The sequence below is a fragment of the Rhinolophus hipposideros genome (assembly GCF_964194185.1).
Source record: "Rhinolophus hipposideros genome assembly, chromosome: 1".
NCBI classification, from domain to species: domain Eukaryota; kingdom Metazoa; phylum Chordata; class Mammalia; order Chiroptera; family Rhinolophidae; genus Rhinolophus; species Rhinolophus hipposideros.
Window position 1 is genome coordinate 16,811,690 of NC_138047.1, and position 14,667 is coordinate 16,826,356.

Here is a 14,667-nt window from a genome sequence, read left to right on the forward strand (position 1 = left end):
GACATTCGGCCTGCAAGGAACATTATGAAATTTGCCTTTTTCTTTGTAAAATAATCATTCAAGCAACCGCACTCTTTTGCAGATTAAGCATTTGCCAGTGACTTCTTTTCTTTCAAACAGATTACCTAGTTTGGGACTGCAATAAAATATTAGAATACACATAATAACCATGTGTGCGGCAATTAGTGATTGCTAATTTTTTAAAGGAGCATATTGCACAATTTGTAAAAACTAAGATGCATCCACAATGGACAATGTATGCCACAGCAGAAGATCACAGAGAGTTTTTCCCTATACATTTAGGAGAAAAATGGTTGATCTCTAGTTTTTAGCTCCATTTAGCACACATATTTGGTGACCATTCTCAATTGCACCTTCCTCAGGTAAGAGCTTTAAGGCAAATGATACGACACTTGCTGGACATGCCTTTAATTTTTAATTTGGTGCCAGAAAGAGAAATCCATGAGATGTGTTATTGGTAAGCAACTCAATTTAATCTACTCTTTTTCAGAACATTTATATACTCAAAAGCACTAGCGAAATCTGCTCTGTGCTCTAACTTCCTGCAGCTCAGAGTACGGCATGTGGTCCGGCCACGTCTGTATTACCTGAGAGGCACTGGTCAAACTTACAATTTCTGAGTCAGGTTTGGATCATAAAGCTAAACTTACACAATTCCTAATCTCCACTTTTAAATCTTCCCTTTTTTCAAGTTACCCAGGTGCTTTTTTAATCAAGGCAAAAGAATCACTTGATAATCCTTTTCAGAGATACTTTCTTTGTCCAAAGACAAAGCTCTCAATATTGCATGTGAATAAAGTGCAGGAAACCACACGTTTGGTTCACCATTAGAAAGGAATTTGGGATTGATTTCTGGAAAGCAAATAAGTATAAGTTACCAGCACCGCTACACAAGAATAAGATGATGAAACGGAGCTTCATGAAGACTAGTTATTTTCACCAGTTCTTCTCACTGCTCAGGCCCTCGCAGTTCTATAAGGCACCACAAATGCTATGAGATCTCTGTGCCAGAAAAAAGCAGGGCAGCCAGCGGGGAGGCGGAGAAACACGCACAGCTCGTCCATGCATGTGTCCCCAGGGTCATGGGGTTCCCTGGAGGCTGCTCAAACAAGACTGAATCAGGAATGGAATTCAACCTCAGCTGAAGGTCCTGGAAACTCTTATACTCCCAAAGTAATCACAAAAAGTAGCACACGAGTGACTGCGCTATGACACCTCACTCTCAATGCCTACTAATCAGAAGAAGACACTGCTCTTTTTACTTGTTAAGTGGTTATATGTCCACATGAACAGAGAAAATAAATGCAAGAGGATAGCCTCACATAAATCAATGTGCAGATCAACAGTGGCATTTGCTTGTTCAATAGGAAATACTACTGGTTTCAAAACATCTTTAGACCTTCAGGGCAAGAATATTAAAACAATCACAACAACAACAACAAACTTCAGTTGGAAGAATTTTTTAGCTGGAATACTGAGTTCTACAGTATCCTTCCTTATCTGTTCTTGTGCAAGGCCAGAAAAAATACTGTCACCAATATAAGATAATAACAGGCTTTGTTTCATAATGGATTTGTGCCAAAATAGTAAATATGCTGTTGTCTTTTTTCTCTGTCTTTGTTTAGTGAAAGTGGGACATAAAGTCTAGACAAGGGCAGAAGGAGGAGAACGTGCATGGGAATACCACTCTGGTGGTTTTAGTCTCACTGGGACACAAATTATTTTAACAGCTATTACTATAGCCAGGACTCTTAGGCAAAATAATTCTGATTCCCGATGTGGACTTTAGAAGCATCTAAAGGAAAAGTACCCATAGTCTTTCATTGACCATATTGATTATAATTAGCAGTATAAATCAAAATGCATATTCCTAAAAGATAAGAAAGATCTCATCACAGTACCCAGCACTGCGTAGGCACTCTATAACCATTTGCTTCCTTACTTTCTTCTTCCTGTTTTTAAGTCAATCCAGAAAAAGTATTTTCCCCAAAAGAGACACAATAATGTTCAAAAAGGCTATTTGAAGGGCCAGGATAAATAAACTACAGAGATGTTTCAGATGTAGGCTTTTGTTTCCACAACTAGTGGTGGTGCCAAGAAATGACTTATGGACTTTAGATCCCCAATAATCTTAATCAATCCCCAGGACCCCATCAAATCAATAAACTCTCAAAATAAAAGCAGTTCTCTTATCGTGCACAGCTAACTTCAAGACAAGTCCCTTTTTTAGCCCAACTGAAACTCCAATGTTACTTCCATATTGATATTTGCCACTGTCCAAAATTGTTACATAATCAAAGTACCACTTATTTTTCCTTGTATATTACAGGAAGCAGAGTCAAGTAGAAAGGCTAATCCTTAGAAGCTGGGCAGGCCTGAGTTTAAATACCAGCCCCTTTACTCATTAATGGGAATCCTGAGAAAAAAATATGAAACCGAAATCTGAAATTGCCCTCATGTAAAAGTCACTGAGATTACCCAGCAAACCCGGACATGCAAATCTCACTGGGCTGATGTAAGGACTAAGGAAAATGGTATCCATGCACCACCTGCCACCTCTTAGCACCAACTGAGTACCCAGCAAAGAGCTTCCTGCACCATCCTTCTTCCTTTTGACTAGTTCAAAATCATTAATCACTACGTTATGTGGTCTCCCTCTGTTACGTAAGGTAGAAAAGAAAAAAAAATGGCAGAATAACAAAATTGCAGCAATAATAACAACTGGGATTTGTATTTTGAGGAGTGCTAATACATCCCTGAGTAAAGGGACTTTCTAGTTTACAAATGATTAAGAAAAGTCAGCCTCCTGCACAGAGATCACAGAGTTCTAGGAATCTGTGCTCCCCACTTTCAGTCTCAGTGGGTACAGTTTTGGGCAGAGAATAAACACCTCTGCTTCTGTTCAGCTCTCCATTCTTTATGTTGCACGCTAGCTAAAGACCTTTGCAGGGAAGAATTACATTGCCTACTTCAAGTTGCTATAACAACATAGTTGCCAAAATAGCAGGCAATTTGCAGGAGCCAAAATAGCATCTTATAGATACTATATGACGTCTAGCACTGAAAGACTTCCATACATTGGCACATTTTCTTTGTCTGGTACTGGGCCTGCAGAGTCAGCCAGGGACCACTGGAATCACATGCTAGTTAAGGAGATAAAAAGGGGTTTTGAAAATTGCTGGGCTTCTCACATATGCAGAATCCCAATGCCTGTGCTTCAGATCTCCGGAAGAGTCTTCTCACTAATGAGGCAACAAAGGACGTCTTGACACTATTTGCAGAATGTGGAGTATCTGTTTCATGAAGTTGAGTTCTTTTCCTAAATAATGAGCATTTCAGGGCAGTCAAAAGAATGTCACCTGGTTCTTAAAAAGTATGAAGCCTGTCACCTGGGAGAAAGCAGGAACTAAAACTTCAGGTTGAGAGAGAATATACAAAGAGACAATGGCTGGACCACGGATAATAATAGAACCCTGACCCCAACTTCTATAGTTGGAGTTTGGGGAGCCAGTGCACAATCGTGGCAGTGACTGGCGCAGGATGGGCAAGACTTGATTAATAACTGACAGCTTCCCTATTGCTTTGTCAATGCAATCAACTCAGGACCAACCAGAGGGAGACAAACATGCTCCCCCAACCAATCATATGTGATGCTCTGCTTCTCATTAGCCCACCTTTAGTTTCTCTGGGCCAATAGCCACCAATCAGAGCTTACCTGGAACCTCTTTTGACCCTGAAAAACACTTCCACACTCCCCTGACTGTTTCTGATTCTCTACCAAGGTCAGGTAATGGAGGCTAAGTCCCTTGCCATAGCAAACTGAATAAACTGCCTCTGTGCTCATTTGGGTGGCTTTTGCCTATTTCCATAAGATTTACCTGTTTGTTTTTGTTATATCTAGTGTCCTATCCAAACCATATTTTATGATTTGCAGATTTTCAATGCTAAGGGCTATGGAAACTTAACTAATGTAATACACAGAGACCTCTGGGTAACCCTAAAATCTGCCTAAAATGTGCCCTCAGAAAACTTCCAGAGTCACCAAACCCATCCGCAACCATCCTTCTCCTTACACTTCATGGCTCCAACCTTAACAAAGAATTACTTACAGTCACAGAGGGACTCACCATCCCAGTTTGCTCAGAACCACCCCATTTTTAGCAGTGCAAGTCTTCCATACACCCCAGGAAACCTCTCATTCCTGGGCAAACCAGAACAATTGGTGACCCAACGAACCCCTCAGTATGCCATGCCGCTCTACGACTCCGCCACGGCAGACATAACTCGCTCTGTCAGGAAGCTCCTCTCTTACCCCAGACGGGGTTATCATCCTGGTGAGCTCCCCTCAGTCAGCCAAGCCCCTGCCTACATGCCAACTCCTAGAATTAGCCTCTTTGACAACAGCCCACCACAAGGAGGCGCTCACTCCATCCTGCGTGCTCGCCACGCTGCAGCCTGTTTGTTATTTTGTACAGATCACATGGCATAGGGCTGATTTGGTTATGGCGTTCAGAACCTACACGATAAATTCCTCGCAGGCAGGCAGGCAGGCGCTGTATTGCATTCATCTTCATGTCCCCTTACTGTCATCACATCAAGCCCATGTTTATCTGGTTCAAGACTAAATGAATTTGTGAGTGATTAACTGGCTTAGCTATTTGTTCATTTAATTAAAATAATTATCATTTATTATTGGATTACTGAATATTAACCGATTATTTATTGATGAATTAAATTAATATTTACCAAAAAAATAAAAAAGTCCCAAAGCTCTGGATTGAGCTGAAGGGACAGCTTATATATATATGTGGAAGTCAGATGCCTTACAAGAAATATATTCCTTAATGCATTTGAATTGCCGCGATCATTTACCTACCTCGATCTGGGTAGTGTTGTCCTGCCCATCGTCCAGGAGCAGGTCTGTGAAGCCCCTGGGCTCTGGGGAGTCTTGGCCCGTGCTTGCTCGATTGGTGTCCACCGCCTTGAGGGTATCTGAGTTCCTTTTCCACCGGTGGCTGAACGCATGTGTGTCCACTTCTATCTCCTCTTCTGTTTGCGGGAAGGTCTGAGCAACTTGATATAACCCATCTGTTTGAAAAGAAATAAAATAATGAGTTACTACTTGCTATGAATCATGCACATCCTCCCACCTTGGGCAGAAAAAAAAATCTGCTAGTCATGAAACTAGAAAACTAACTCATAACAGTGAAATCTGTTGAAGGTAACATTTGGAGCTGATATGCACATGTCTGAGAAGGATGCAATTTTAGGACCCACCATAGGCTGTGACAATGGTTAATGTACAGATCCTTCGAGTCCCTAAAACAGATAGGCAGCCCTAACACAATGCATTTTTATTCCCTTCCTTCCCCACCCTCCACACACATACTTCATAAACATTCCCAGTTGTTCTGAGAATTCAAGCTACACTCCAAATCAAGGAATGAAAACCAAATGATTTTCAGTACATATGGAAATGAAAGTCAGATACTATTAACTTCTGAGCTTATATTTGTTTCACATGAGTTATGCTGAGCAGCAAAGAGACAACGGCGTGTTTTAATGGGTTAAATAACACATGGCATGATCTTCGGGTAAATGTGCTAACCTGCCTGGTAGTTCGCAAGTCAGACTTCGTTCATTGCCTATTTCACATAATAAGCAACACCCTCAGGAGGCATCACCTTGGAATCTTGTCACGTCGGTAAAGTACGACAGTGATAGGCACTCAGAGAAATGGATGAGAAGGAAAGGAGATCAAATCACAAAGGTATTTTAAACCCATCTGCAGGAACTGGCCTTGCTGACCCGTCTCAGCCTGCTATTACAGGAGGGAAAATTAGATTTAATCATCACTCCTAGTCTTTCATTTCAGTGGGTCAGCAGGGGAAGGTGCACCCCCCGTACGGGGAATTCAGTTTCTGTCTAGGAAGAACAGCCTTCTTCTATGTAACCATCGCCAAAAGATATGAATGGATAGGATTTACACCTGGCAGAAGATGGGTTCAAAAAGGGCTTCAGAGAGCAGTGATTTAATTAGGGTTGTGATGTTCCCCTCAATACAAGAGCATTCTAAGAAACCAAAATGCATCTAATGTGATGTATAATATCATTGAGTCAGCTGCTTAGAAGTCTCATAACTAAGGTAAGGCTACCACTACTCCTCAAAGGCAAACGGGCTTAAATATCTGCTTTTCCCCTCAGAAAGGTGCCAGTAATTCTTCTAGAAAGAGAGAATGACTACTCTTTGGTTTTGCTGTGAACTGAAGAGGTCTCGCACTGCCTGACGCCTTATTGGATGCCTCCTAGAGAGAAAACACTACCAGGATTTCGGCAAGCTAGACCTTTCCATGGGCTTGTAGACTATTAGAGCTTAAAAGAACCATGGAGAAGGAAACAGCCAAGAACTCCACAGAGAAGAATCCAAAAGCCAGAACAATGTAGCGCTGTTCAATTCATAGAACGTTGTCAGGCTGAAACATACTCAGGTACATAAAAGATTGATCATGGTCCCCTCCCACTCTCCACTACAGAAAATGTTTCTTTTTTAACACTCTTATTCCCACTGGTCATTGAACAGTGCTCAATAAATATTTGTTGACTGAATGAATGAATGAGTTGTTGAGTCTTTTTGGAGCAAGAATGATAGGACCAGGCAGAAGTAAGTAATGGAAGACATACTTTGCAAGGATTCCGGAGACCTGGTGTGGAATTCTTCCTGTTAGGGTTGCTGGATATGGGGTCTAGCATAATTTACAAAACTCTCTGTGCTTTAGTTACCCTATAGGTGTATTTTAAATGGGAATGAAAATATCTTACCTGCAAAAGCAGACAGCTTTTCCTGAGGACATGTCCGGCTCTAAGACCTATGATTCTAGGCAAAGCTACAGAAAGCAATTTTATTTGCTTCATTTAGATACCTGGCCTCATTACCAAAAACATATGAGGCAGCTTACAACAAAAGTAAGCAATAAAAGTTTTACAACAACCAGATTGAGATCTCCTAGCACGCACTTAGGTTAACTTTAGAGTTGTGCATTGGCCTTGCACTAGGCGTGGTGGCTATCTGAATGCAAATATTCATGAAGGGACAATTGAAAATCTATACAGGGTCCTTGTTAATATGTCAACCTAGATAAGAAACGTAGCAAATGGAATGCAATTAATGGATTAAACCATCCTAGATATAAACATTATTTTTCAAAAAAAAAAATCACACAAAGGGGAATGGCTTGAACCAGAGGTTTGTCAGTTGTCTATAACGTAAATCAGGAAAAGTATACTGAAAACGTCAAAGAATGAGTCTTTCTTAAAATCTTCAAAACAGAACTTCAAAGCAACTCTGGGTTTTTTGAATTGGGATTATTTAGGGGCATTAATTCCCTGATATTAATTTCACCATTATCCTTTTAGATATTTCCAGTACAAGACAAAAATACAGTACTTTCCATGACGCCTGTTAGGCCAGTAATGTCACACGAGCCTGGTCCTGGCCGCACAGGAAGTAGACCAAACAACTACATTGGGGAGCTGACTGCATAGGAAGTCTATTTCTCAACTTCCTTGAGTCCCCTTTCTCATTTTCTCCCTGCTTTCTTACCCTAGAAAATAAATGAAAAGATGTTTCAAAACTTAGGGATGATAAAGTCCACAATACCCCTTTAAGTTAATTAAACGAGGAGGCCCTTAGAGGAGGGTGGTTCTACTACCTTAGCTGCCTACATAAACAAACCCAAATCTAAGCCTGTAAGTGCTGAGGTTAGGTAAAGAACTAAGGAAAACCAATCCAACAAACAGCCAACTTGGCTTTTCTGAATCAGGCAAATGCTGTAGCTAATCAAATAGATTCCTTGTTTTCCTACCATCTTTACTCCATAAAAGTCTCTCCCCTGGCTCCTGTTCTTGGAAGGCCCGTAATCACTTCTGGTTTGGCGCTGCCTGACTGGAATTGATTTTTTACTCCGGTAAATGAACTCTTAAAATTTTTAACATGCCACACTTTATCTTTTAATATCACTTAAGTTAAAGTTTGGGAAGTTGGATTAATGTGTCAAACTCTTGTTTTTGCGGTGACCATTCAAATTTGTCCTTTAGCTGTATTATTGGGAAAGGTAAATTTAATAGACAAGTAGGCCTCCGATATGAAATAAGAATAAATGCTCACTCTAGCACATAAGAGTGTTAGTCCCCAAGCAGCTGTAGAGTTTTGGTGGTGTTTTTTCTTTTTTTTTTTTTTTTTAATTTTTAGCAATGTTTTATGATTTTCTTTTTTCTTTCTTGCTTTACTGTCATATTATCAGCTGCTACAGTCGCTGATTGGTTTGCCTCCATCAAGGATGGGCTTGCTCCTCCTAGAATTTGCTACCTTAAACTTTGTAAACTGACCAATGGATCACTTGCTGGCTATAATTGTGTTTACAAAGTTTAAACAGGATTTAAGGAAGGACCTGAGGATTTTCTAATGAGAAAATTTGTGAGATTTAGGGCCTGGTTCCCATGAATTTTCTTTTGGTTGCTATGTTAGACCTAATTCTTTTTCTCTGGTTATGTTATGAATAAGCAAGACTACCTGATCATGCATTGAGGAAGCATTACTATAGGCCCATAATTCAGTAGTACATGGATCACAAGCCTGAAGGATGAAATTGGTTTAGATTTTGGTCCCATTTCAGAATGATTGTTAAAGAAGATAAAACAAGTCAAAATGGACGTTTTACAGAAATAAAGACTGAAAACTGGCAAAACCATAGCCTGGTTATCTACATTGTAAATTATTCCTATACTTCATGAGCTTTCAAACTCATGAAACATTTTAAATCACCACCAAAACAAATCATTCAGAGGCAAGAGGAAGGAATATATGTAATATAATTTTTCCCTTCCCAGCTGCAGGGAAAACAAAGCAACAGGAGGGATCTTTGAATCATCTGGTTGAACAGATTGTTTGCTTTCTGTCCACTGTATGTTAATTAAACCACCAAAGGAAAACATTCAAAGACAATTTTCTCCAACACATTTTGCTATAGTCGTTAATCATATAGCTCATGAAAACATTAAATATATCTAATGTCTCCCATTTGGATATAAGGAGAGAAAGCTTGAATACATTTTTGTTTATATAACGCATGAATTGATCTTAACACACCCCTGAAATATTTTATTCGATTAAAATAGCCAATAAACTATTACTGAAGAAGGCACTTTGCTATATTTCAAATAGAACATCACTATGAAACCCAATAATGTCTAGTTCATGAGAGTAAAACAAGAAACTCATATATATCCTCATATTATTCTTCACAAACCTTACAAGTCTCTGCCATCATATATTATAAAATGAAATAATTTAAAATAAAATAAAAACAAAAGGGAAGAAAGTTGTGCTAGGGTAGATATGTCCATATTTGTGTGTTACCCTAACGATTTTATTTAAATACTTTGCATTTATATAATAGTTACATGTTGAAGCCATTTTTAACCCCATTCCTGAGCCTTGCATACAAATCATACACATAATACATGTGGAACCACTAAGAACTACATACATTGTCATGTATCTTATGCAATTAGAATCCATCAAGACTGCACTTTTTGATAAGCACTTTGGTTGGCACTTTACAAGTGAGCGAAACACCCCTTTGAATCCACTGCAGAAGCATTAAGATTGTTCACTGAAAACAGATTTACTGGCTAGATTCATCTGAGAATATGAGGTGTGACCATTAAGTTCACGAACTTGTTGAAACGATGTTGCTAACCTTTTTTTTTTGATATCAGGGGGATTATTCATTATGAATTTGTAACAACTGGACAAACAGTTAACCACGTTTACTATTTGGCAGTGCTAAAAACGCTGCATGAAAAAGTTAGATGACCTGAACTTTTCGCCAACAATTCATGGCTCTTGCATCACGACAATGCACCAGCTCACACAGCACCGTCTGTGAGGGAGTTTTTAGCAAGTAAACAAGTAACTGTATTGGAACACCCTCCCCACTCACCTGATCTGGCCCCAGTGACTTCTTATCAGAAGATAAAGGAAATATTGAAAGAAAGACATTTTGCTGACATGCAGGACATCAAGGGTAATACGACAGCTCTGATGGTCATTCCAGAAAAAGAGTTCCAAAATTGCTTTAAAGGGTGGACTAGGCGGTAGCATAAGTGCATAACTTTCAAGGGGAGCACTTTGAAGGTGACCATAGTAATATTCAGCAATGTAATATGTATAACTTTTTCTAGGATGAAGGTGACCATAGTAATATTCAGCAATGTAATATGTATAACTTTTTCTAGGATGAAGGTGACCATAGTAATATTCAGCAATGTAATATGTATAACTTTTTCTAGGATGAGTTTACGAACTTAATTGTCTGACCTTATAGATGAAATTGTTTGGCTAAGGTACTTCAAGTTATTGCTTTGCACTTCAAGTTATTGCGGAAGTAAAGAGGAAATTATATGCACATGGTTATGTTCTTGGTTATGTCCAATAATGAACTGACTATGCAGTGGACTTTGAGGTTTTGACTGACAGTATTACAGAGTAAGAGAGCTCCAGAAGAGGAAGCATAAAGGATGTTTTGTCAAGATATTAAAGGGCTTGAGTTAGGTCTTAGACATCATATTCTCTTTAAGCTTCTCATGTGATGCTTTGTGGCCCCTGGTTGAGGACCACAGCTCCACGTTCTGGTCCCACCACAGGGGCCTTAGGTCACATCTTCATCATCTCTTGCCTCCTAACTGGTCTTACTGTCTTCAATCTCTTCTTGTTTCAATCTTTTTTCATCAACTATCAGAGATACCTTTCAAGTTTATTCACTTCTCTCTTCTAAGAGAATGGCTCAACACCCACACAACTCTAAAACACTCCATGCTCTTGTTCCAACCACTCTCCTGTGTCTGACTCCCCATCACACCCTGTATTCCCACCACACAGAATTTCTCCATAATCTCTGTATCTGCAATGAATATAGCTGCTTTTGCATGGAGGAAAGCCCTTCCTCACTCCAGGCTTTGAGAAATCTCACAACTCCTGTAAGATCCAGCTCAAATATCAACTTGTTCAATGAAGCTCCCCTTGACTCCCCCAAGCAGAGCTAGTTGAATGTTCTGCTATAATCCAATAACTCTTCTTCCCTGACTTTTTAAACACTTTTCTGCCTACCCCACCTGAATGTGAAATTGTGCAGAAAAGTGTTAACACAGCAGGCCTGAGACTGCCATCTTTAGAAAACCTTGTTTGCAAAGCTTGCCCTTGGCTGGCATCCGGGAACTTCGGTTTAGGGAGGGTTCCCACCATCCCCTAACAGATAAGAGTGGCTCACTGTGGCTAAACTGTTGGGGTAAACAATATGGTTTATGCTGAACACCTGCTTTCCTCCTGGGAGTCTGGAATTTTGGTACATGCTAGAGAAGAGGTGGTTATGTGAACAGCTCCCAGTAAAATCCTTGGGTGTTGAGTTTCTAATGATCTTCCCTGGTTGACAACATTTCACATGTGCTGTCACAGCTTATTGCTGGAGGAATTAAACATCCTGTGTGTTCCTGCTGGGGAGGACCCTTAGAAACTTGCCCTGGTTTCCTTAGACATTGCCCCAAGTTCCTTTTCACTTTGAAGATTTTGCTTTATATCCTGTTTCTGTAATAAATCATAGCCATGGATATAACTATATGCTAAGTATTGTGAGTCCTCGTAGCGTATCATCAGACCTGTAGATGGCCTTGGAGATGCCTGACACAGAGATGTTTCAGAAGAGGGACTCTATCTTATATTTTTTTATCCCATTAATACAAGCACAGGCATTGATCTATAATAACTATCCAAAGTTTTTTTTTTTCTGAAAAAAAAATGAATGAGTAAATGAATGATTGGATGGGTTGCTGCTCATTTCAGACAGCATCTTAAAAGTTATGGATGCAATTTCTTGTCCAACTTGTTAAGATTTTAACCATGTTTCTGAAAAGTCAGAAAACAGGGTGGAAGAAGGAGAAAACAATGGGAAAACAAATCTATAATAGCTTCTATTTATCTTATACAAGCTCAACTCAAAAATAGCTCACTGGCCAGTTGGGTGATGTTCAGTAACAGCAGCGATTACAGTTCATCATCATCTCAGCTCTTTTCAGTTAATGGACTCAGTAAGAAATACAACACATGTCTTTGAGGAATGTGGGCATGGCCCAGTGAGACTGAAAAGCTATGAAGTAGATGAAACAAGGACAATTTTAAGTTAAGAGTGGAAAATAAGAGGAGAATTATTCTAGAACTTTGAAGCATAAGAGCTCAGCCTCTGAGAGAGCAAAGCAATCATGAAGGCCTAAGGCCAAGACGTTAAGTGCACACCCTTTCCTTTCCGCCCTATCCTTCTCTGTCATCTGAGTCATTGTAGGGTTCTGGGGCATGGCACAGTATTTTTCTGATGAAGAATATTAGGCAGTTTAAGAAAAATATATAAAAATATTAAATAGAATGTGAAAACGGAAAAATCTATTCAAACACTCCAAAATATGCACAGAACCAACTTACACTTCTAAAATTTAATAGTTTTCTAATTTTACTACTAAATAAAATAATAAGCAGACATTTTAATTTCACACATAAGAACGGCAAATTATCCTATGGAAAACATGCTCAGCTTTATAAGCAATCATTACTAAAATTTAAAGCAATTTTAAAGTACTGCTATATATTTACTAAGCATTAAAAATAAATAGAAAGAATAAAACTGTGTTAACAGTTGTAAAACAGAGGTGTTTTATCCATTGCTTCTAACATGGGTTAATAATAATATTAATTACAACTAATCTTTATTTAGGGTTAGTTAAAAGTCAAGCACTGTTCTGAACATTTGCATACATTAATGTATTTGGCATGTATTATTATCAGCGCATTTTTTCCTATGAGGTTATTGATGTATATGAGAGGGTAAGTGATAGCCTCAGAAAGTAATCAAAGCTAGATCCAGAGGCTTAGTCTTAACTGTTATCTAAACTGTCTCTAATTAACCTTTCAGAAAGTCAATTTAGCAATCTGTCACAAAGCCTAATAATATAACACAAAGAAACAATCGAAAAGAAAAAAAGAGTTAGACAAAATGGACTATTTAAAACAGCAAAAATATGTAACCAATCCAGCATTTGAAAGCAAATAAAGACTACAATAGCCCATCAAGCTGACTTTGCCAATGGAAGTCCATGAAACAACGTTAATGTAAAACTGAGGTAGAAAGTAATAGCATGTTAATACTGATTATATTTTTTGAAAGACATAAGAGTATTTTAAAATAAATAATGAATCTTCTTGTTAATTGAGAATTTTTTATTCACTGCCTAGTGGAAATTTAAAGAAAAAATTGATTTAATTCAAGGAGATTTCAGCATTTGTTTTAACCTGATGATAACTTTCTGATTTATAATAAAAAGGAAGACAGTCAAAGAACTCGGACTATCCACTGATTCTTCAGCTCTGCCAGATTTAAAGAATAAACTCATTTCCACATAAGCCATAATTGACAAAAAATATATTAACAGAGAAAATAGCATTTAATTAAATTAACATCTATCTTTTAATAAGATCCTTGGAATTTTCTGTAGAAAACATTGTATCATGAACCCAGAAACTATGTGGAATTTTTAGTATGTGACTTCCTGCTATCCGTAAAAAGAGAGGGGGCAGCTTTATAGCCTTGACAGTCCTTCCCAGCCAGAAGTCTATTATCTACTGGCTAGCTAAATACCGGGGCGCCAAAAAACAAATGTATACACATGACCTGTATTCATCTTTTCTTATCAGTATATATTCAGTATTATAATTTTAATACAATTTTTTCCTTGCTTAAAATGTGTATACAATTTTTGGCACCCTTTGTATCTTAATATCCATTTGGATCATATATTAAATATTCTACATTTGTTTTCAGGTATTCTATTTAACTTGTGAAAATTCATGTACTATGCAAGTTTAGAGTCTCCATAGCAAAATAAAAAACCAAAAATTTATTTGGTGAAATATTTGAACAGTTCCATATATCATTAGCCATGCTAAACTACTCTCGTTTCCTGTATTGGGAATGGCTGATTTTAGAATAAGGGCTTTGCACTGAAAGCTGAGTCCCAGTGCGTGAAAAAACCTGACTCTGACAGCCAGAGGGAGATGGAAAATGCTGTAAACAAGGACCAGTCAGGGCCAATAGCCTCTCTATGGAAAATGTGAGTCCTCTGAGCCAGAACAGACCAGATGGAATCAATTGTTGTAATGGTGCCCAAGGTCAAAGGTCATGTCCAAATGCCCAGGGACCAAATCACTGAGGGCCTTCTCTTGATGGATGGTTACCAGATGTCTGATAGACTCAATCTCATTGCATATTGTCATCAGACTATATTCAATTTGTGGAGTCAGAATCTCTAACGGCCCAATGTTGAGCCAAGGCTGACTTAGCCAATGACAGATGACAACCAACACATGTATTTCTATCAGATTATAGTTTATATTTTTATCTGATTTAAATCACATAAATCATACCACTATCGAAATAGCCCCAAATGTCTACAGGTTAAATGTCCTCTAGAGATTTGTGTGGACTTGAACAAGAGGCCGATAACACCTGCGATTTCCTCATCACAAAATTATCTCTATTGTTTATT

At 38.6% G+C, this 14,667-nt stretch overlaps 1 protein-coding gene across 2 annotated transcripts in view; it reads right to left on the reverse strand.

The window, feature by feature from the left end:
- The window catches only part of PLXDC2 (plexin domain containing 2), a 393,562-nt gene that overhangs the window by 222,456 nt on the left and 156,439 nt on the right, over window positions 1-14,667 (reverse strand). For both annotated transcript variants that reach the window (XM_081040277.1, XM_081040276.1), the window contains one exon: window positions 4,898-5,109. In XM_081040277.1, coding sequence (XP_080896403.1) covers window positions 4,898-5,109 — 212 coding nt within the window. The remainder of the gene's footprint in view (window positions 1-4,897; window positions 5,110-14,667) is intronic.